General features: G+C 56.3%; 2 protein-coding genes across 4 annotated transcripts; both read left to right on the top strand.

Moving 5' to 3' along the window:
- Positions 1-643: 643 nt before the first annotated feature.
- On the top strand, positions 644-6,998 carry PGLYRP2 (peptidoglycan recognition protein 2). 3 transcript variants are annotated; one of them, XM_040444785.1, is made up of 6 exons: positions 644-754; positions 1,164-1,287; positions 2,676-3,803; positions 4,910-5,120; positions 5,705-6,002; positions 6,824-6,998. In XM_040444785.1, the coding sequence occupies exons 2-6, from the start codon at positions 1,197-1,199 to the stop codon at positions 6,923-6,925; spliced, it is 1,830 nt and encodes a 609-aa protein (XP_040300719.1). In that variant the 5' UTR covers positions 644-754; positions 1,164-1,196; the 3' UTR covers positions 6,926-6,998. The 3 variants fall into 3 exon arrangements, with proteins under 3 accessions (XP_040300719.1, XP_040300718.1, XP_040300720.1); XM_040444784.1 differs by lacking the exon at positions 644-754 and having other exon boundaries at positions 1,086-1,287; XM_040444786.1 differs by lacking the exon at positions 644-754 and having other exon boundaries at positions 1,103-1,287; positions 6,891-6,998.
- A 1,825-nt stretch (positions 6,999-8,823) lies between these two features.
- On the top strand, positions 8,824-21,241 carry RASAL3 (RAS protein activator like 3). The gene is made up of 18 exons (XM_040444779.1): positions 8,824-9,437; positions 9,567-9,901; positions 11,937-12,067; positions 12,204-12,282; positions 12,393-12,454; positions 12,829-12,899; positions 13,525-13,651; positions 13,733-13,831; positions 14,292-14,834; positions 15,208-15,352; positions 15,607-15,751; positions 16,851-17,087; positions 17,221-17,422; positions 17,521-17,639; positions 18,784-19,174; positions 19,461-19,618; positions 20,146-20,209; positions 20,314-21,241. Exons 2-18 carry the CDS (start codon positions 9,580-9,582, stop codon positions 20,455-20,457), a joined length of 3,039 nt encoding a protein of 1,012 aa, XP_040300713.1. The 5' UTR covers positions 8,824-9,437; positions 9,567-9,579; the 3' UTR covers positions 20,458-21,241.
- The last annotated feature ends 784 nt before the right edge of the window (positions 21,242-22,025 follow it).

Genomic DNA, 22,025 nt, shown 5'->3' with positions numbered 1-22,025 from the left:
CCCACCAGATGGACCCACAGTCCAAATCCTACACGTGGTTCTACCAGGCAGAGCCCCCTTATCCCCAAATCCTTGGAAACTGGGACTCAAAGGCAGAGATTTGCTTGGAATCTCTTGGAGAGGGGCCTCCATTAACTCCCTTCCCTAGCACCCTACTCCCTGAGCCCCCATGTGTGATGCTGGGTGCCCAAAGAGAGGACACTGTATCTGCCAAAGCCCCTCAACCCACCGCCCCTCCTCCTCTCACCCCCTCCTGGGGAATCCCAGGCCTGGCTCAGCCTGGGCATTCCCAGGCCCGCCCAGGGCCTGCCCCATGCTGAGTCTCCAGCCTGGTGGGTCTCCTGGAAACTCCCCAGGTTGGTTTCAGGGTGGGAGGCCCACAGTGAAGCAGCCGCAACCACTTGGAGCCCATCCCACCTGAAACTGGAATAAAGGGGAGGCGGGTTCGTTTCTGCAGGACTGAGCCACAGCACCGCACCAGGAAAGAGGAGGGCCCCTCCCTGTCAACCCAGGCGAGCCCAGAAGCCAGCTCCTGGGACAAAGCCAGGGTCCTGGATGCTCTGGCCCAATCCCTGCTCTCAGCTGCCTCTGATTGCTTGGGATCAGGACTTGGAACTGGATAAGAGGTGACACCTCCTGATCCCATGGGCTCAGCGCAAGCCTCAGCAAAAACAATCCCCAGCCCCTGTGCCCATCTTCTGCCTGAACCTAAGGTGCTGGCAGCGAAGAACACAGGAGGCCTTATCAACCCCGGGTTTTTCCTACTCTCCCTTCCCCCAGCACAGCCGGTCTTACCAGTTGGGCAGACACCTGAGAGTCCCCTCCGGTGGCCAGCTGCAGCTCCAGAACAATAATTATAGGAAGGGGTTAGGGTTTGCTGGACCGGCCTCAGTCTGCTTCTCTTGGGAATGGGAAGTTTGTTGGAGTCTAAACTACTTGGCCTCCGGGCCCCTCCTGGGATGGCCTGGCTTGCTGACCCTGGACCTCAGCCTGGGAGGGACAGGATAGGATGGGGGAGTCCCTGAAACCAGACAACCTTGACCCAGGGCACTCTGTCCCCATGCTCCTGCTACCTCCCGCCCACAGCTCTGCAAGGGGCAGCTGTGTCATTCACCACTGGACTTTGGCAGTAGCCAAAGGCACCAGTCAATTCTCTCTTCCAGTTCTGCCAGCGTCTCCGCTGAGGTCAACTGGATATGTCCCTCAGAAGCTGGAACCCCACAATGGTGGCCCAGGGTGTCCTCTGGGTCCTGTTTGGATTGCTGCTGCGGCCGGAGCCCGGGACAGGTGGGTCAGAAGGCAGAGACCTGGGGCTGGGACTCGATTCTGCAAAAGTGTATTGTGCCCTCTCTGTGTCCAGCCCTGTACAGGGTGAGGCTGGAGACCCCAGGAGGCCCCAGTCTCAAGGAACCTCCAGTCTCCAGATGCTGCCAGCCCCAAAGGGTCAGGACTCAGGAGCTGGGGGAAGGACTTGGAGTCAGAAGAGCAAAAATCAGGAAAGTTTCCTGGAGGAGGGGACATAGATTTAAGACAGGAAGAAGGAAAAAAAAAAAATCACTTGGTAGGGAAGCAGGAACGGGTGTTTTAGGCAAAAAGAAGAATAAAGTTATAGAGGAATCACAGTGTGGACTGTCTGGAGAAGAACCTGGATTCTAGAAAGAGTGTAGGGATTAAAACTTCCTGGGTTCACATCCTGCCTCTGTCACTTCCTAGCTGTGTGATTCTAGGCAGACGATTTAGCCTCTCTGTGCTCACAGGGTCACTGTGAAGATTAAATGGGTTAGGTCACCTAGAATGGTGCCTGGCACATAGTAAATGTTTAATAAACATTAGCTGTCATTCAACATCCCATTCAGCTCGAGCCCAGCATTCCTCAGTTCCGGGTTCAGGCACTTGACATTTCCTTCACAGGGCACAGGCCCACTCTCCCCTCCCTGGCCATCCTTAGAGACACCTATCCCTCTAAAATTCCCCAAACTCCAATCCATTAAAAACTCCATTTGGGGGCACCTCGTTGGCTCAGTCGGTTAAGCGTCTGGCTTCAGCTCAGGTCATGATCTCACGGTTCGTGGGTTCGAGCCCCACGTCAGGCTCTGTGCTGACAGCTCAGAGCCTGGAGCCTGCTTCAGATTCTGTGTCTCCCTCTCTCTCTGCCCCTCGCCTGCTCTCTCTCTCTCTCTCTCTCTCTCTCTCTCTCTCTCTCTCTCTCTGTCTCTCAGAAATAAAAAATAAAACATTAGAAATTAAAAGAAAAGAAAAACTCCATTTTCCCCTCAAAGCACCTGGGAGCTCTGCCCATTTTTGTCCATCCCACTGACACTACCCTGGCTTTGGCTACCTTCATCACTTACCTCCACACTGTCTCCCCTCTCCCTTCTCTAGCCTTCCCCAAATCCATTCTCCACATGGTAGCCAAAGGAGCAGCCTTAGAATACCAACCAGGCCCTGTCTCTCTCCTGCTCATGGACCTGCCATGGCTCCCCAGTGCTCACTGATCGTCTAAGCTCCTTAACTGGCTATCTGTGCCTCAGTTTCCTCATGTACACAAGGATGGTGTTGGGGGTCACAGGGTTGTCCAGTGAAGAGCTGGGGGCATTGAGAAAATGTGAAAGCAGCAGGGGGAGGAACAGGGGAGGTGCTGGGCCACTGGGCTAATGTTGTCTGTCCTCCTGCAGCAACCCTGCCCCTGCTCATGGACTCTGTCATCCAGGCCCTGGCTGAGCTCGAGCAGAAGATACCAGCCACCAAGGCCAGGCACACTGCTTCTGCATGGCTGCTGTTAGCCCAGGAGTCGGGTCCCCGAGATCTTGTCCATCACTTCCTGCTGGAGGGGCGGAGTCTCAAGGCCACCAGGCTGGATCCCCACCAACTGAGCCCAGAGCTTCGAGGTCTAACCAAGGACGTGGTCCAACATGGTGTTCGGGCCGGGCAGGAATATGGTGTTGTGCTGGCACCCGATGGCTCAACGGTGGCAGTGGAGCCTCTTCTGGTGGGGCTGGAGGCAGGGCTGCAGGGATACAGGGTTGTAAACCTGCCCTTGGACAGCACGGCCAGCCCTCTGGATGCTGGAGCCACCTTTGCAGACACTGAAGCCACGGTTCCCGATGTAAGAGCCACATCTCCAGGGTTCAGGGATGTCCTTCCAGATGTCATCTCTGCAGATGTTGGAGCCATGTATTCCAATGTGAGAGCCGCAGATCTAGATGTCAAACCCACCTCTCCAGGTGTTAGACCTGGCTCTCCAGATGTCCCCGTCACCTCTCTGGATGTCCAAGCTCCCTCGCCAGGTACCAAAGTCAAGTCCCTGACTACGGTGGACAGCCTCCTGGTGGTCACCCTGGCCAGAGACCTGGGTCTGGCCTTCCTCCAGGGCCCTCAGACCTGGAGTCATTCAGGCCTGGGAACCGACGGTTGCTGGGACCAGCTATCTGCCCCCCGGACCTTCACACTCTTAGACTCCAAGGCATCGCCAGTCACCATGGCCTTCCTCAATGGTGCCCTGGATGGGGCCCTCCTAGGAGATTATCTAAGCCGAACTCCTGAGCCCCGGCTACCTCTCAGCCACCTACTGAGCCAATACTATGGTGCTGGGGTGGCTGGAAATCCAGGACTTTGCAGCAACCTCCGACGGCAGAACGGAGCTGCTCTGACTTCAGCCCCTACATTGACCCAGCAGGTGTGGGGGGCCCTCATCCTGCTACAGAAGCTGGAGCCAAAACACCCTCAACTGCAGGGCATGAGCCAAGAACAGCTGGCACAGGTAGCGACCAACGCTACCAAGGAATTCACTGAGGCCTTCCTGGGTGAGAACAGCCCCCATCCCCTGTGATTCCCTGCCCCCCCTCCCTCCCCCCCCCATCTCACAGATGCTACACTCTTAGCCTCATGTGGCCAGGGGGATCTAATTTAACTAAATTTAACAGCCCCAAGGCTTGGGGGATTCCAGAGGGAGAAATAAGGGTCCAGGCGGACGGGGGGGGGGGGGGGGGGGGGTGGTGGGCAGGGCCGCATAGGTAAAGAAAGGCTAGATTTGGGTCTTAAAGGCTGAATAAAAGTTCATGCGACCAATGGGGCGCCTGGGTGGCTCAGTCGGTTGGGCGTCCAACTTCAGCTCAGGTCATGATCTCGCGGTCGGTGGGTTCGAGCCCCGCGTCAGGCTCTGTGCTGACAGCTCAGAATCTGGAGCCTGTTTCAGATTCTGTGTCTCCCTCTTTCTCTGACCCTCCCCTGTTCATGCTCTGTCTCTCCCTGTCTCAAAAATAAATAAATGTTAAAAAAAAAAAAATTCCCCCCACCAAAAAAAAAAAAAAAAAAGGCGGGGGGCAGGTAGAGAGAGGGCATTCTAGGAGGTGGGCTCAGCACATGCAAAGGCACAGAGGTTCAAATGGAAGTTCAGCCAGTTACTCCTGTGCATCTTTAGGGAAGTCGCTTCACTTCTCTGAACCTCTCCTTCTTCAGTGAAAATCATTGCTTCCTCTTGGATGTGCTGGGTGGTTTAAGAAAGATGAAGCAGGTTAAGCAAGTAGCTTTACACAATTAGAGGGCAATAAACGGGGGCTGAGATCCCCCTTTTCTCAGCGTAGCTGAGAAATCAGAAATCTCTAGAAATCTCTAGAAATCAGAGCAGAGCCAGCTGGAGAGTGCTGAGTCCTGGACTGTAGCGGGCCTTAAAACAAGAGCTTAAATTCTTGGGGTTTATCCTCAAGGTGATGGGAGTCATAGCAGATATTCCAACAGGACTGAGACGCTGTCAAATTTGGTTAAGTGAGATTCCCATGGCGGCCAGGGGAAATGTCCTCAGATCTGGAGGGAGGCTGGAGGACTGGTCCACACGTGCGCTTTACCGAGGATGCGGGCGGCAGGCAGAGAAACGCTGGCTGACCCCAGCCCTGGACTCCCTTCTCCGCAGGGTGCCCGGCCATCCACCCCCGTTGCCGCTGGGGCGCAGCACCATATCGGGGCCTCCCGACGCCGCTGCAGCTGCCCCTCGGGTTCTTGTATGTACATCACACGTACGTGCCGGCGCCACCCTGCACGGATTTCGCGCACTGCGCCGCCGACATGCGCTCGATGCAACGCTTCCACCAAGATACTCGGGGTTGGGACGACATCGGCTACAGGTAAACCGAGCCCGGCCGAGCGCTAACCTTTCAGGGTGGAGCCTGGGGTGGGCGGAGCCTGACCCAGGGGGCGGGGTTTGGGCCGGAGCCGCAAGGGCGAGAGGAGGCTTTTTGGGGGTGGGTGGAGCCAAGGTGGAGGGGCCGTGGCCTTGACTCAGGTCTGGGCCTTAAGCGGGACCAGAAATACCTTAAGCGGGATTCTTGGGTTTGGTGTAGGAACTAAGAAAAGAGCAGTGGAAAGAGCTGGGTCTGGGACAGGGCAGTGAGGGAATATGACCTAGGACAGAAAAGAGCTCTGGATTGGGCAGGAGCTGTACTTGAGACAATGTGGAGGGGGCTGGGTAGAAAGGGACGCGGCCAATGCTGAGGGGCAGATCCAGAAAAACGGAACCGTTTCTGCGGTGGCACGTGGGGAGAGGTAAGAGGATGGACGGGGTAGAGCCAGAGCGACCGGGGAGGAGGGGGGGGGGGGACTGGGCGTGGAGGGGGCCCTTGGCCCGGGTGCAGAATTGGGGTAGGGGGCCGGCTGAAAGGCAGGGCGTCCCTCATGCAGCCTAGTGCCTGCTTCCCCCTCCCCTCTACAGTTTCGTGGTAGGCTCAGACGGCTACGTGTATGAGGGCCGCGGCTGGCACTGGGTGGGCGCGCACACACGCGGCCACAACTCCCGCGGCTTCGGCGTGGCCTTCGTGGGCAACTACACTGCGGAGCTGCCGGGGAAGGCTGCGCTTCACATCGTGCAGGACGTGCTCCCCGGCTGCGCCGTGCGCGCTGGCCTCCTGCGGCCAGACTACCAGATGCTTGGCCACCGCCAGCTCGTGCGCACTGACTGTCCTGGGGACGCGCTCTTCGACCTGCTGCGCACCTGGCCGCGCTTCGCTGCGGTGAGTACAAGACCCCACACTACCTGAGCCTGCAGCCCAGCTTTCCGCACAGGCCCGGAGCTCACCCCTGACCCCCGCCTGCCCGCCCAGCCTCAGCAGGCCCCTGACTCCTTACTGCAACCCCTATGCCCATACAGCCTCAGCCAGGCTCCTGGGCCCCTTCGCAGTCCATCTATTCCGGCAACCTAGGCCCAGACTTCAGTCCTTCTGCTTACAACAGCTCCTACTCACTGTCCTCTGCTTGCACAACGTCAGCTGAGCCCCGACCGAGCCAGCTTGTCCTTTACCCAGCCCCAACACCTCCGCCCTCCCAACCAAGGCATAGACTCCAACCCTACACGGCCTTTCTGCCCTCACAACCTCAGCCTGGCCTGCATAACTTATACCCAAGTTACCTCTTCTGCCTGTACACCCTCACCCAGACTACCCAAACTTGGCCTCACCCCATCCCCTACCCAAAGGGCCCTCGGTCTACACAACACTAACTTAGCCTGTGACCCTCTACAGAAAACCCCTTTGCCTGCACGACCTCTAGCCAGCTTCTAACTGTGCTGCCATCCTCTGCCCAATCTCAGCCCTAAGGATGCTTGCTCGGCCCCAGCCTCCTTGACCCCTGATGACGGCTCTTATGCTGGAGCAACCCATGTACAGCCAGCACAGCCTTGGCCTAATGATCCCACCTACCCCCTGACCTCGATCACCTAAACACCTCTATATTCACACCTGCACAATCTCATCCTTACCCTATTTCGTTAAGCTGGCTCGCAGTCTGCATCGTACTCACCCCCTCTCTTTGGGCTTCTGCCCTCTTCCCTATCCAGGGTCCCACCATGATGGGGGCAGGCCCCCCCCCACTCCCCAAGCCTCACACTGCCCTGTATTTTCTAGAATGTGAAACCCAGAACAGCCAGGAGGGCTTCTAGAAGATCCAGAAGGAAGCCACCTCCAATGATCCTGCCAGCCTCAGACCTCCAATAAAGAGACAGTGGAAAGAAAGCCCGTGTCTGTGCATCATCCGTGTTCACACACATTGTTTTAATTTGCGTTTGCCTAGAAGCAGGCCAGAGACAAGAATGCCAATGCAAGTAGTTTGCTTGGGAGGTGAAGGTGATCCTAGGACATATCAGTTGGGGATGCAGGAAGAGAGGTAGGGGCAGGAAGGCGTCCAGGAAGCAAGTTGGTGTTGCGGGGACATGCAGCTTAATCCCACCAGGGACCTCTGGGGGACAGTGCAAGACACGGACCTCAGAGTTGTCCCACTCAAGAGGCAAGGGAGCTGGGTGTTGATTCTCCAGACCTCATAGTCATTGGCTAAGGGCTAATCTTGGGGAGGTATTAATTCTCTGGCACTTTGGGGCTGCTTGTTGCATAGAGAGGGAGAGTGGGCGCCATACATCAGAGAAAGATCTCCAGCAAAAATGCAGGCAGTTGGGAGTGGATCAGTATTCAGTGAAGTGGGAAAGACTCAGGGACACATCAGAACACGGGGAAACTCTGCTTGTGTGCACAGTGACCGGATTGAATGCAGTAAGAATGAGGTGGACATACCTAAGGTGTATACACCTCTGTGCACATGTCCAGCTCCAGGAAAAGGGTCTTTGGCCCTCATGGAAGATCCTGCACCTTGGGATGGGTTACAGAATTTGTGAGGCACAGGGCAAAATGAAAATACAGAGCCCTCTATCCAAAAAACAGGAACTTCTGGGTGCCTGGGTGGCTCATTGGGTTGGGCATCCAACTCTTGGCTTCGGCTCAGGTCATGGTCTCGCAGTTGGTGGGTTCGAGCCCCGCAACGGGCTCCGTGCTGATAGTGTGGAGACTGCTTGGGATTCTCTCTCTCTCTCTCTCTCTCTCTCTCTCTCTCTCTCTCTCTAAGTAAATAAAAATAAAAATTTTTTTTTTAAGCACGAACTTCAAGACAGTGACAGCAAAGCATTAAATGTAGTCTGGAGCCTTTCTATGCGTGGGGGTCCTGGACGCCTGCCCAGGCCACGTGTCCATGAATGTGATCCTACCCACCCCATCCTGTGGATTCTGGTCACCCTTGCCTTTGCACAAACTGTTCCTTCTACCTGGCATGCCCTTCCCATGGTCAGCTCCTTATGCCTTGGGTCCCAAGTGTCACCTCTTCAGGGAGGTCCTCCTGGATTTTTTCACTTCTGCTCAGCCTCTACTCCAGTCTATTTTCCTCCAATTCCTACCCACCAGCTAGAAATGTCTGGCGTTTATATTCAGGATCTGTTTTCCTCATGGGACTGTGAGCTCCAGGAGGGCAAGAACCAAATCCATTTTGTTCCCTGTGGCTTCTCCCGCACCTAGTACATATTACATAGGCATTCAGGAAGCATTTACTGAATAAATGAATAAGCCAAGGCTCCCGTTATGAACCTTCTGTAACTAATGCTATCGTCTTGTTGTACAAATAAGGAAACCGAGGCTCAGAGAGGAAGTGACTTGCTGGAGGTCACACAGTGAGAGGACCAGCTGGCACTGGAGCCCACTCCTGGGCCAGGATTCGACGGACTCTCATGCTGACTCATTTATTTCTCAGAACAGCACTTGCTCACCTCTTTTTACAAGTAAACACTCACCGAGGTATAACAGAGATACGGGGAAGTGCACCGAAATGTACAGCTCAATAAATTTTCAAAAAAACACACACACAGTGTAACCAGCACCCAGTTCCAGAAATGGGACACGTTAAATTTCTTATGTGACCTTCACCTCAATTAGGGGAAAAAAAAAAAATCACCTCCCAGATGCTCCACTACCCTCTTCCCAAGGAGACCGAAATCCTGACTTGTTGCACATAGTTTTGCCTCCCTTGCAACTTTATGTCAAAGGAACTACACGGTATTTACTCTTCACTGTTTGTGATTCATCCAAGTTCAACCATTCAGCAGTTTGTTCATTTCGTTGCTGCATAGTATTCCACTGTGGGAAGAGACACAACTTATTCCTTCTCCAGTAGACGGACACTTGAGTTGCCTCCAGCTTGGGACTATTACAGACAGCACTGGTAGTTCGGTCTCTTGGATGTATACCTCCCACTGCAACTGCTGGGTCAGAGGAGAGCTGTATAGTCAATGTTAGTAGATCGTGCCAGTTTTCCAGCTTAGGTGAATTGATCTACACTCTGACCAGCAGAGACCTCCAGGTGCTCCGTATTCTCACCAGCACTTGGTCAGTATGTACCCATTTTGCAGAGAAGGCATCTGAGGCTCAGAGAGGCTGCCTCCCAGGCAGTGAGAGATTCTGGGTCCTACTCTGTCACCTCTCACCTCCTCTCGTCCTGCATCCTGCCCCCACTGTGCCCTCCCAGCCTGGCTGTGGGGTGGGGTGGGACAGACAGGGTCACGTGGAGTTGCGTTCAGCGGGAGGAAGCCAGGCAGGGTGCAGACGGCTGCCGATTTTGGGGCTGGTCGGGAAATCAAGGTAAGGGAGGGAGTGCATGTGGCCACTAAGGGGGTTCCCTGGGGGCAGAGCTGAGAGTGGGGAGGGGGCCAAGATGAGGACAGCATGTGGGAACACACTGGGCAGAACTGTCACCCTCTTGTCCCCCAGGAGAACCCCTGCCATGGACCCATCATCACCGTGCAAGGCCTCCCAAACCCAGCCTGCAGCTTCGTCCCTGCTAACCTCCTACCGCTGGCACACAGGGGGTGATGGGGAGAAAGTAGCTGGAGGGTCCCGCTGGGGCCGACTTGCAGGCTGGGGGAGGGCGCTAAGCCACCAGGAGCCCGTGGTCAGCAGTCAGCCAGCCTCTCGCTCGCTGTTCCGTCGTGTCCTCTCTGCGCCCCCCAAGGAATCACGCACAAGCCGCCTCCGGCTATCCAAGACCCTCTGGGGGAGGCATAAGAGCCCACCGCTGGAACCAGAGCCAGAGCCGGAGGCCCCAGGTACATGGCTCCCCCACCCAGGCTGGGAGGGAGGCCGGATGCTTGGGTTTTGTCTGCCTCCGGAGCATCAGCTCTACAGACACAGGAAGTTGTGGGGAGTGCAAAAGCCCAACAGGAAGTGGCTGGGGCCCAGCTGTCCTCTTCCCTCTTCCCCCTCACACAGGGACTGGGGGTAGGGGGGAGTGGTCAGGGACCTGCGTGCTGGGGGTCCATCCTGGGGAAGGGAATGGGACTACACTAAGGGTAGCCCTGCCCAGATACCAAATGGCTCTTGGCCCCAATGGGTCTCTCCTCATACCAATAGCCCAGCTCATTCTCTCCTGCCTGGGTATCATCTCAGCTGCCTCCTGCTTGCCCTCTAGCCCTCTGGCCTCCATATCTTTTTTTTAATTTTATTTTATAAAAAATTTTTTTTTCAACGTTTATTTATTTTTGGGACAGAGAGAGACAGAGCATGAACGGGGGAGGGGCAGAGAGAGAGAGGGAGACACAGAATCGGAAACAGGCTCCAGGCTCCGAGCCATCAGCCCAGAGCCCGACACGGGGCTCGAACTCACGGACCGCGAGATCGTGACCTGGCTGAAGTCGGACGCTCAACCGACTGCGCCACCCAGGCGCCCCATGGCCTCCATATCTTAAGTTCCTTCACCTTGGACCTCAGCTTCTCCATCAGCTAAATGGGGATCATAATCCCTACCTTAAAGCATATTTTATTTAATTCACATTCATTCATCCATTCATTCATGCATTCAAACAGAGATCTGTAAAGCATTTCCTACATGCCAGGCCTTGATTTAGTCACTAAGGACGCAGCAGTGAACAAAAACATTTGAAACTGCCTGCCCCATGTAGCTCACAGTATACTGGGCATGACAGACAGTAAACAGAAAGTGATAGATTGGGCTGTTACACAGAGGGATCTAGAAGAGTAAGGGATAGGCCATGAAGATTGAATGTATGTATGAATGTAGCATGAACGTAGCACCAGCCCAGGGCCCGGTATGTTCTAAGTGATCTACGAACAAGTGGAGCTATTTATTCCCCTGATGGGAAAACCATAGGGTGACAGGTAATCTGGGGGGTTAATTCAGCCTTTCTATTCCTGGAAGCTCTTTTCATATGCCCATTTTGCAGATGTATCACTTCAACCTCCCACTCCATAGGATCCAGAGAGAGTTCCAACAAGCAAGACTGCTTCTGCTTCTCCCCTGCTCAAATGCCACCCATGGCTCCCCATTACCCCCAAGATGAAATCCCACAATTCTCTAACTGGCACCCAAGTGTCTGCACCAATCTCTTCCTGGACCTTTCCCTCTTGCCTCTGAGCTCTCTGAGCCCTTCTTGCCTTTCCTGGGCATCTGCCATCTCCCAGCCTTTGCTCAAACTGCTCTTGCCACTGTCCCCATCTTGCCACCATCTCTGTCAACATCCAACCTGCTGTTCAAGACCCGCTGAAAACCTACTGTCTCTGGAGGCTTTTCCTGACCCACTGCACCACCACCTCCCCCTACCCTGATCTTTTTTCTATTCCTTTCTCAAATGTTGAATGCTTTCCACCTTATATTAGTTATTTATGTAAGGAACCAAGGATGCTGGCTTGCTGTTTAACCTCCTAGATCAACCTGCTGTCTTGGTTAAGAGAATGCTTGTGTCCGAAGCCTGGTTCAACCACGCACAAGCTGTGTGACCTTGGGAAAGTCACTCAACCTCTCTGGTTTTCAGTTTCCTCCTTGGCAAAATGGGGCTTCTAATAGCCCTTTGAATGGCTTTTGGAGGATTAAATGAGAGAAGGCGTGTGGAGTAGTAAACACAGTACAGGGTACATGTGTCCACCACCCATGGCCTGGAGGGACAAGGTCCAGAGAGGGGTGGAAACTTGTCCAACAACAGCCTGACATGGCTGCTGGGTGGGCTGGGGCCAGGGGGAGAGGAGACACTTGGGAGGGAACCTCCTGATGAGCCTCTATGAATGGAGAGGGTACTCTGAGGGAGAGGGAAAGACTCCTATGTCCCCGGCACCCCCTCCTCTACCCAGAGCCTGAGCCAGAGCCAGAGACCCCTGCCCCACAGATCCCGGAGGCCCCCACACCTGACGTACCCATCTGGAACATTGGGGCCTTCACCCTGCTTGATGGGAAGCTGGTGCTGCTTGGCAGTGAGGAGGAGGTGAGGAGGGGCACAGGAGCAAGGGGAGGGAAGAAGAGGGTGGGAAGGAGACAGAAGAGAGTGGCGGGAGAGGGTAATGGAAATGTGTCTGCCTGCCTGGCTCCCCTTTATGACTACCCACTTTTCTGGAGAACAGGGCCCTCGCCGACCCCGGCTGGGGAGTGCTAGCTCTGGGGGCAGCATCCAGGTAGCCATGGGGAGCCTCAGGGATCCAGGTGAGTTGTTTCAGAGGTGGGGAGGGCTGGGGCATTTGGGAACCTGTCAAGGTGGGGCAGAAGCCAAGATGATCCCAGCCCCCCAACCTTCCACCCCTGACCGTCTACAGATCGGACCCCCGGAAAGACCGAGCCAGAGGCTGCTGGCCCCAACCAGGTCCACAACGTTCGGGTGAGGCATCCAGTGGGAGGCAGAGGAGACAGCAAAGACTCCCAGAGCCTCAGAGATGAAAGGGGACTCTTACTGGGTGATCTTGGGCAGGTCACTGACCCACCTATGGCTTCAGTGTCCCCATCTGTCAAATGGCACTAATGAGAGAACCTCCCTCTCAGGGCTGTTTATGAGAAGTTAGTAGAGAATGCAGAATAGCCTAGGATTGGTGCTTTAGAAAGCGGAGCTATTGGTTGCCTTTATTATTACTGCTAATACAGCCTGAGCTTGTGGTCCCCCCTGCAAACCAGCAGACCATCCAGGACACCCTGGGGGGAAAAGAAGCTGAGGAGGGAGAACAAGGTTCTGCCCACCTGATATCCCCTTTCCCACAGGGATTGCTCAAGAGGCTGAAAGAGAAGAAAAAGGCCAGGTCAGAGCTTGGAGCCAATGCCTCCCGGGATGGGTAAGTGTCTCTGAGGGGCCGGAGGGACTGGGATTCAACACTGCGCCCTCCACCTCCACCTGCATCATTCCCCCCTTCACCAAAACCCCGATACAGCCCCGCCTGTGTCCGCCGCATGTTGAGCAATGCTAGAGCCACTGAAAGACCCCAGCAGGAACCACCCCTCCGCTGAAGGGGGGCGGGGGCAGAGTCTGACACAATAACTCCAAATCAGGAACTAAGTCAACACCCTGGTCTGGGAGTGTCAGGGAAGGGACAAATGAGCTAAGATCTGAAGGAAGGATGGAAGTCAACCAGGCCAAGAGGGGCAGGAAAAGTATTCCAGGCTAGGAAGCAGGGAGTGCAAAGGCCAAGGGGCCAGATGAAGCGACAAAAACAAGGCTAGTATGACTGGAGTTCAGAGAAAGGGATTCATTGGAGGGACATGAGGTCAAAAGGTGACAAGGACTGTACCATATGAGGTCATACAGGCCACCATGAGGAGTTGAGCTTATCCTAAAAGGTTAGGTTCAAGTCTGATTTCGTTTCAAGTTCATCCTGGTCTCTCTCCACCCTTCGGGCTGTAGGGGGTGGGTTGGTGGGGAGGAGAGAAGTACGACCACTTATCCAACCGCCCCCTCCTCAGGCCTCCCAGTGCTCTGGGCTCTCGGGAATCGCTGGCCACGCTCTCCGAGCTGGACTTGGGTGCTGAGCGGGATGTGCGTGTCTGGCCACTGCATCCCAGCCTCCTGGAGGAGCCTCACTGTTTCCAGGTAAATGCAGACAACTCTCCCTCTGACCCCGACCCTTTGGTTCCACCTTGGCCTCAACCCTTGGATCCTCATCCCCAACAGGTAACTTGGGCGGGCGGGAGCCGCTGCTTTTCTTGTCGCTCCGCCGCTGAGAGAGACCGCTGGATCGAGGACCTTCGCCGCCACTTCCAACCCAGCCAGGTCAGTACAGATTAATGGGACATGAAGGCCCCGCCCTCGGCCACGGCCATGGCCACGGCCCCGCCCTTCCCCCCCACCCAACCCCTCACCAGCGCCCTAACGCGGCCTCTGAGATACACCTCCCCGCTAACACCTTTGCAACCACTCCGAGACCCTCCCCAGCTTCCTTCCATTACCAGCTCCTGGCACAAAAATCGCGTGCCTTCTATGCACTCCGGGCCCTATTTGCCCCCAAAGCCCCGCCTACCAGGCAAACGCCAAGTCCCCACCCCGCGGCTACTCCTCCTTACCCTGGAGTCCGGATCTCGCCGCGAGAGCCCAGAAAAGCAGGAGGGCTTTCGCAGAACCACCTTGAGACCGCCGTGGGCCCCGTCTCCCCCCAAGGGCCCAGCGATCTCCCTGGGGGCACGGTCCCCACGTCGAGCACCGACGCCTCCTCCCAACCCACTCCCGTCCGCAGGACAATTTGGAGCGGGAAGAGACGTGGCTGAGCGTGTGGGTGCACGAGGCAAAAGGGCTGCCCCGAGCGGCGGCGGGGACAGCAGGCGTGCGCGCCGAGCTGTGGCTGGACGGCGCGCTGCTGGCGCGCACAGCGCCGCGGGCTGGCCCGGGCCAGCTCTTCTGGGCCGAGCGCTTCCACTTCGAGGCGCTGCCTCCGGCGCGTCGCCTGTCGTTACGGCTGCGCGGAGCTGGCCCAGGGGGAGCGGCGCTGGGCCGCGTGGCACTGGCACTGGAGGAGCTGGGCGTCCCCCGCGCGCCCGCCGCGGGCCTGGAGCGCTGGTTCCCGCTGCTCGGGGCGCCAGCAGGCGCAGCGCTGCGGGCGCGGATCCGGGCGCGGCGCCTGCGCGTGCTGCCGTCGGAGCGCTACAAGGAGCTAGCGGAGTTCCTCACCTTCCACTACGCGCGCCTCTGCGGGGCGCTGGAGCCCGCGTTGTCTGCCCAGGCCAAGGAGGAGCTGGCGGCTGCCATGGTGCGCGTGCTGCAGGCCACCGGCCGGGCGCAGGTGCGGCACTGCGACGGGGCGGACGCGAGTGGCCCGAGGCTGACTGATCACGCGCCCCGGGGAGCAGGGTGTAGGGGGGCAGGTAGCGCAGGACCCCAGTTGCACAGACGAGGGGCGGGGCACCATCAGGGGCGGGACCTGAGCTTCAGCTGCGAGGGGTGGGGCCTGAGCAGAGACTCTGAGCTGAAAGATTTAATTTTCTGCTGCGAGGGGTGGAGGTTCCGGCCCCGTGAGCCCTAGGAGTGAGGACCGGACCTGAGCAGCAGCCTATGAGGGGCGGGGCCTGTGTCCCAGGTGTGAGTGATTGGCCAAGGGCTCGTATTCCCCCTGGCTCAGTCTGCAACCCGCGCAACGTGAACTCCACTGTGCCCAGGCACTGGTGACAGATCTGGGCACCGCAGAGCTGGCGCGCAGTGGAGGCCGTGAGGCGCTGCTGTTCCGGGAAAACACATTGGCCACCAAGGCCATCGATGAGTACATGAAGCTGGTGGCACAGGATTACCTCCAAGAGACTCTGGGTGAGCCGGAGAGTGGATGTCAGAGGCTGTCTGGGCAGGCTAGGGAACCCCAAGGAAGATCTGAGAGCTTCTAGGTAACATGGATGCTGGTAGTGGGTGGTGCCTTTGGGGGTGCTGAAATCCTGGAGGCAACTGGGGGCTCCCCCAAAGATGTTAGGTGTCTCCAGAGGAAGCTGGACATGGAGTTGGAGGCCAAGTGTGGTGGGTTCTGGTGATCATGGCCCTGGCCGCTGTCTGGCTGTGCTGTGCTGCAGGGCAGGTCGTGCGGCGTCTCTGTGCTTCCACTGAGGACTGTGAAGTGGACCCCAGCAAGTGCCCTCCCCCAGAGCTGCCACAGCACCAGGCCAGACTGCGAAACAGTTGTGAGGAAGTCTTCCAAAACATCATCCACTCCTACAAGTAAGAATCAGGGCCCCAGCACCTGAGCCTACCCCTACATCTCATCCACTGTGCTAATAACGCTGACTCCTAATTGGGGTTGCCAGATAAAATACGGGATGCCCAGTTAAATGTGATGCAACAGTTGAGACATACTTTTACTAAAAAAAAATACACATTTTTTAACATTTATTTATTTTTGAGACAGAGAGAGACAGAGCATGAACGGGGAGGGTCAGAGAGAGGGAGACACAGAATCTGAAACAGGCTCCAGGCTCTGAGCTGTCAGCACAGAGCCCGACGCGGGGCTCGAACTCACAGCCCTCACGGACCGAGAGATCATGACCTGAGCTGAAGTCGGCCGCTTAACCGACTGAGCCACCCAGGCGCCCCTAAAAAATACGCATTTTTTAATCTGAAATTCAAGTTTACTGTTTGTCCTGAACTTGTATTTGCTAAATCTGGCAACCCATTTCCAATGTCATGTCAACTTGGGGTTACTGACCCCGAATAACCTGGGACCCAATTCCTTATCCTCTAGCCACAGGTGACCCCATACCCTAATTCCATGCCACCTGACCCCAGTTAACATAGGACCTCAATCATGACCTCTGATTCCAGGTGATGCTAACCCCCCAATCCCATGACCTTGACCTTAAATGACCCTGATCCCCGAATCCCATGCAACTGATCACAAAAAACCTGGGATTCCAATTCCTTGAATTCTGACCGTAGGTGAACCCATACGTCTAGTCCCATGTCACTTGGGACATCAATACCGTGATTTCTGAACCTAGGTTACCCTGTAACCTCAAGTCCATTCTACTTTATATAGTGTAATCTGGCACCCCAGTCTCCTATCCAGTTATAGCTACGTCCCAAGCTCATGGTCTATGTCTCCATGTCAACCTGTATCCCCACCTCCAAGATTACTGACTCCAGAGGTCACCACAATACCTACACCATAAATCCTGACCCCAAGTGTTATTATCCCCAGTGTCTCCAATCCTGGAACCCACAATGTAGGTGACTCCTGACGTCTCGTCTGACCTTAGGACTTTTACATGAATATGACCTTTATGCCTACTTCCCCCTCTGACCATTGCCTCTTCTGCCCCAGCTGGTTCCCGGCAGAGCTGGGCACTGTGTTTTCAGGCTGGAGAGAAGCATGCAAGGCCCGTGGCTCTGAGGCACTGGGCCCCCGACTGGTGTGTGCCTCTCTCTTCCTGCGGCTCCTGTGTCCTGCCATCCTGGCACCCAGCCTCTTTGGTCTGGCACCAGAGCACCCCGCACCCGGCCCAGCCCGCGCCCTCACACTGATCGCCAAGGTCATCCAGAACCTCGCCAACAGTGCCCCGTAGGTGCTAGGAGGCTGGCCCCATCCTTAGCTGGGAGGCTGGGTGGCCCTGGTAGGGACATCCCTGACGGTATGCCAGGGGAGTGGGGTGGCAGATGCCTAGTTTGATCCGCCCCGTCCACCCTTGACCCAGGTTTGGTGAGAAGGAGGCCTACATGGGCTTCATGAATAGCTTCCTGGAGGATCATGGACCAGCCATGCAACAATTCCTGGACCAAGTGGCCATGGTGGATGTGGATGCAGCACCCAGTGGTTACCAGGGCAGCAGTGACCTAGCCCTCCAGCTGGCAGTCCTGCACGCCCAGCTCTGTACCATCTTTGCTGAACTTGACCAGGTATAGCCAGAGCCCAGGGTGTGTGTGGGGTAGGGAGGGGGGCAAGAGGCCTCCGGCCCTAAAGAGCTGCTTGCCATTCTCCCTCCATGCCTCATTAGGCAACCCGTGACAGCCTGGAACCCCTGCCCACCATCCTGCGAGCCATTGAGGAGGGCCGGCCTGTACCTGTGACTGTGCCAATGCGTCTCCCATCACCCCCAGCCCAAGTTCACGCCAGGTAACCTGCTGCCTCAAGTCTGGTCCAGTTCTGATGGGTGAGAGCAGAGGCAGAAAGAAAGGCAAGCACAGGGTCAGACTGGGGTCAGAGGTGAAGACAAGATCATGTCAGCAGTCGGGAACAGGGTCACGTCGGGATTCTCTCTCAGAAACAGTGTTGCATAAAGGTCAGAGGCTGGAGATGGGGTCACCTGAGAGATCAGAGAGAAGCTCACAGTATGGTACTGAGTCAAATTGGAGCCCAAGTTAGGGATTGTTCATTGCAGACGTCAGGGAGAGGTCACATTTGGGGTCAGACAGAGAAAGTGACATGTGGTCAGTGATGAGGGTCAGGTTTCAGTGATAGGTTGTGGAGGGGATCAAATCAGGGGTCAGATCAGGGTCAGATGTTAAGATGCACCATCAAGGGTCAGGGAAGGGGGCGCCTGGGTGGCGCAGTCGGTGAAGCGTCCGACTTCAGCCAGGTCACGATCTCGCGGTCCGTGAGTTCGAGCCCCCGCGTCGGGCTCTGGGCTGATGGCTCAGAGCCTGGAGCCTGTTTCCGATTCTGTGTCTCCCTCTCTCTCTGCCCCTCCCCCGTTCATGCTCTGTCTCTCTCTGTCCCCAAAATAAATAAATAAATAAACATTGAAAAAAAAGGGTCAGGGAAGGGTTCATATGGTAAGCAGAGTCAGGCCCAGGGTCAAATGGGGTCAAGGGTTATAGGTAAAGTCATATGGTCACAGTCAGGGTCCATGGTCTGTGCGGAGGCAGACAGGGTCAGCTTCAGGTCAGAGGTCAGGGACAAAAGGAGGGTCAGGTGGGGCAGAAAGGGGATATTCCTGTGAGCAGAAGTCTAGCCCAGGGTCAGATTGAAATCAGAGGTTACAGAGATGGTCAGGTCAAGAATCACCTTGTGTCAAAAGTCAGGGACAAGGCTAGAGAGGAGTCAAAAGTTACATTGGGGTCAGGTCGAAGGTCATAGAGAGGACAGTATTGTCAGAAGTCCAGGACAAGATCAGAGGTGGAAATGTGATTCCATCAGCGACAGGGTCGCATAGAAAAGATCAGAAGTGGAATCATTTCTGGTCAGAGGTAGGTTTGGGGTCAGCTCAGGGGCCAGTCAAGGATCTGAGCTCCCCCCCCCACCCCCGTTCTCCTCCCAGTTTCTCTGCAGGGGAGAAGCCAGGCTTCCTGGCTCCCCGGGATCTCCCCAAGCACACGCCGCTCATCTCCAAGAGCCAGTCCCTACGCAGCGTTCACGGCGCAGGGAGTTGGGCGCGACCGCCGCCGGACGAAGAGCGGCCCCCGAGGCTGCCCCGGCCGGTGCAGCGCACGCAGAGCGTCCCTGCGGGCCGCCCCGCTCGTCGCCGCCCCTCTGCAGGGCCACGGCCACGACCCAAAAGCTCGCTACGCGCGGGGCCCGCTCCCCGCGGCCGGCCCTGGACCGGGGCCTCAGCATCGTTGCCTCGGAAGCCCTCGGTGCCGTGGCAGCGCCAGCTGGACCAGCCGCGGGACAGAGACCAGGCGCTGGGCACGCACCGACCCGTGGGCAAGGTGAGGTCCAGCTCAGGTCTCTGCACAGAGGGGGAAGACGGGACTGGAAAGACAAGAAGCCAGGCAGGTCTGGGTTCCAATACCGAGCTCGCTGCGCTGTGCGACCCCGGGACTAGTTTGCAACCCTCTTCGGTCCTCAGTTTCCTCCTTTGCAAAACGTGAGCGAGGTTTCCTAACGGAGCAGGGCAGTGAGGAGGCAGAGCGCAAGGGACAAGGAGGTCTGGGTTTTTCGGGGAGAAGATGGGGCGGGACGACGGATCAGATTACAGCTGCTTCCTTCCCACAGTTGGCAGAGCTGCAGTGTGAGGTGGCCGCCCTGCGCGAGGAACAGAAGGCTCTGTCCCGCCTCGTGGAGTCGCTGGGCACCGACATCCGGGCTTTGATGGAGAGGCAGGAGCAGCTTCAGGGCCAGCTGCAAGACCTGGACTCCAGGCTCCGCCAAGGGTGAACCCCGCCCTCTCCATTAGCTCTGCCCCCGGGTCAGCCCGCTGTAATCAGATCTGCCATGGCCCCACTTTCATTCAGGCCCTGCCTCTCAATCCCGCTCAAATCACTCCTGACAGGCCCCGCCCCCCTGGCAGCCCCGCCCCAACACACCTGTCTCTCCCCCCTCTTAGTTCCTCCCACCCCAGTTCGCTGGCGAGTCCTATCCTCTAGGCCCCACTCCTCAATCAGCCCCTCCCAAAAAGGTTGGTCCCGGGCTTCTCAATCAGGGCACACCTCCATCCCGGTCCCCACTTCACCCAGACTGTCCAAGCCCCGTCCCCCAAGATTGCTCGGTTCTTTCCTCCCAGCCATTCAAGGCTCTGATTCAGCCCGGGCTTCAATTTTATCTAGGCCCCGCCCCCTAGTGTAGACAAACTCCGCCTCCGCGCCAAGCCCCGCCCTCTGATTTCCTGGCTGCCCAACCCGGAGCTGGAGGCGGAGTTTCTCAGCCTCTGACCCTCCCTTCTTGCCCCTGGTCCCCACAGGACCTCGCAGTTGGATCGAGAGAGTGGCCGTCCAAGCGATGAGGATCACAGGCTGAAAAGTCTGGTGAGACCCCTGCCCCAGCCGCGGGGAAGATGTGGGCGGTGAGGGAACCAGGGTTGGGGTGCAACCCACCCCTGGCTCCGAGCCCACTGCCACTGCCTCTCCAGGAGCGCCGCCTGGCTGAGATGGAGAGTACTCAGGTCCAGCTGAGGAATGTGGTGCAAAGCCTGCAGCTTCTTTCAAGAACGCCGGGATCCCGGAGCCAGTCCCTCCCCCTCAAACCACCGTGTATCAACGGAGATACCACCTGAGCTGTCCACGCTGCCCCACGTGGACTGGGAGCAGATGGCCGTCCCAGAGGCCTGTCCGACCCCTGTTCCAGCCCTAAGTGGCCTACAGTAGGGAGTGGAGCTTTAGCTGCCAAAAAGTCTGGCACTATGAGGTTACCCAGTAAAATTTTGATTTCAGTAAAGTCGATGGATTTTTTTGCCCCTAAGTGTTGCCAATCAGAAAGCACCCCACTCCCACCATTCAGGTCTCCCAAATTCACTCCTAATTGGAGGTCTCATGGAAGGGATACATGAGGAGAGTCTCACCAGCTGTGTGACCTTAGACCTTTACTCTGTCAGAACCTCAATTTCCTCATCTGTAAAATGGATCTAAAGTTTCTTACACAGTAGAAGACCCATAGTTTAAGGTGTTCGATAAAAGGTATTCATCATTGTTAGAGGCAGTACCTGCTTCTCAATGAAGCCCAGTGCCCATATGATAGTATCTTCCTAGGCCCCCAAGTCCCACACCAACTCCCTCATGATAGGGAAAGCATAGGTCTGGGAGGCAGATGGAGGAAGGGGTGAGTAGGTGTGAAGACAGTTGAGCTCCGTGGGTGTTGGTTGGGTAAATGAGTGGACATTTGAATCATGGGTGAACGGATGGGTGGGAGGTAGGGTGAATGGGACAATAAGCAAGTAAATAGGTTAGCATTTGGTGGATATTTGCCCTGGTAGGTGAGTAAGTAGGCAGATAGCCCAGATAGGTGTGTCTGCCTAGAAGAGACCTGGATCACAGTAGAAAATAAATATGTGAGTTAATTGAGTAAGTGGTTATATATATTGCATGAATATTTGTCGGGGTCTCCTGAGACTCTTGAGCTAGGCAGTGGGGAACCAATAATGAACAAGGCAGATGGGACTCCTGTCCTCAAGGAGCTTACACTCTAGCGGAGGAGGAGGCAAGTAAATGTGCAATTGAAAGATTGATGTCTGCATGGCTGGGTGAAAGGGTGTGTGCAGGGATAGGTGGATGCTTGCTTGGTTGTATGGATAAGTAAGTATTTACTTGTGTGGTGGGTGGCTGGGCAGGTAGATGGGATGTGGATGGGTGGACTCAGTGGGTGTTCAGATGGGTTGTGGGGATTTGGGTGGGTGGCTAGCTGGCTCACAGGACCAGATGTTGGTTGAGTGGTGGATGGATGAGTGGGTAGATGGGAAGTGAATGGGTGGTTTGAGTGGGTGTTTAGATGGATGGGTGGATAGATGGTTAGTTGATTGAATGGATAGATGAGTGGTTGATTGGTTGAGTGTGTGGATGAATGAGTGGGGAGATGAATGGGTGGTTGAACGTGTGGATAGGTGGTGGATGGGAGAAGCCCACAGACTTCTTATGTATTCACAATGGGATAGTTCTGGAGGCTGTGATCCTTGGGGTTGGATGGAGAAAAGGGGCTTAATATTGGGGACCTAGGGCAGCTCTAGGGGCATGGAGGCGCTGAAGTCCAGCGTGGATAATGGGAAAGGAGGGAGAAGGCTTGTGGTTGGAAGGTAGCTGACTGGGGGCAAGGGACTGAAGGATAAGGATTGGCTGGGTGGAGTTCTCAGTG

The sequence above is a fragment of the Herpailurus yagouaroundi genome, unplaced genomic scaffold (genome assembly GCF_014898765.1).
Source record: "Herpailurus yagouaroundi ecotype Mexico unplaced genomic scaffold, PumYag 193, whole genome shotgun sequence".
Classification (NCBI taxonomy): Eukaryota; Metazoa; Chordata; class Mammalia; order Carnivora; family Felidae; genus Herpailurus; species Herpailurus yagouaroundi.
Note: the sequence above shows the minus strand (reverse complement) of the source record. Positions and strands in the feature narration are given on the sequence as shown.

Coding starts and splice junctions, on each gene's coding strand:
- PGLYRP2 (XM_040444785.1), top strand. CDS start 1,197: ATGTCCCTCAGAAGCTGGAACCCCACAATGGTGGCCCAGGGTGTCCTC. Junction 1,288..2,675: donor GCGGCCGGAGCCCGGGACAG/GTGGGTCAGAAG, acceptor GTCCTCCTGCAG/CAACCCTGCCCCTGCTCATG. Junction 6,003..6,823: donor CCTGGCCGCGCTTCGCTGCG/GTGAGTACAAGA, acceptor TTCCCTATCCAG/GGTCCCACCATGATGGGGGC.
- RASAL3 (XM_040444779.1), top strand. CDS start 9,580: ATGGACCCATCATCACCGTGCAAGGCCTCCCAAACCCAGCCTGCAGCT. Junction 12,900..13,524: donor GCCAATGCCTCCCGGGATGG/GTAAGTGTCTCT, acceptor CCCCCTCCTCAG/GCCTCCCAGTGCTCTGGGCT. Junction 15,353..15,606: donor TTACCTCCAAGAGACTCTGG/GTGAGCCGGAGA, acceptor GCTGTGCTGCAG/GGCAGGTCGTGCGGCGTCTC.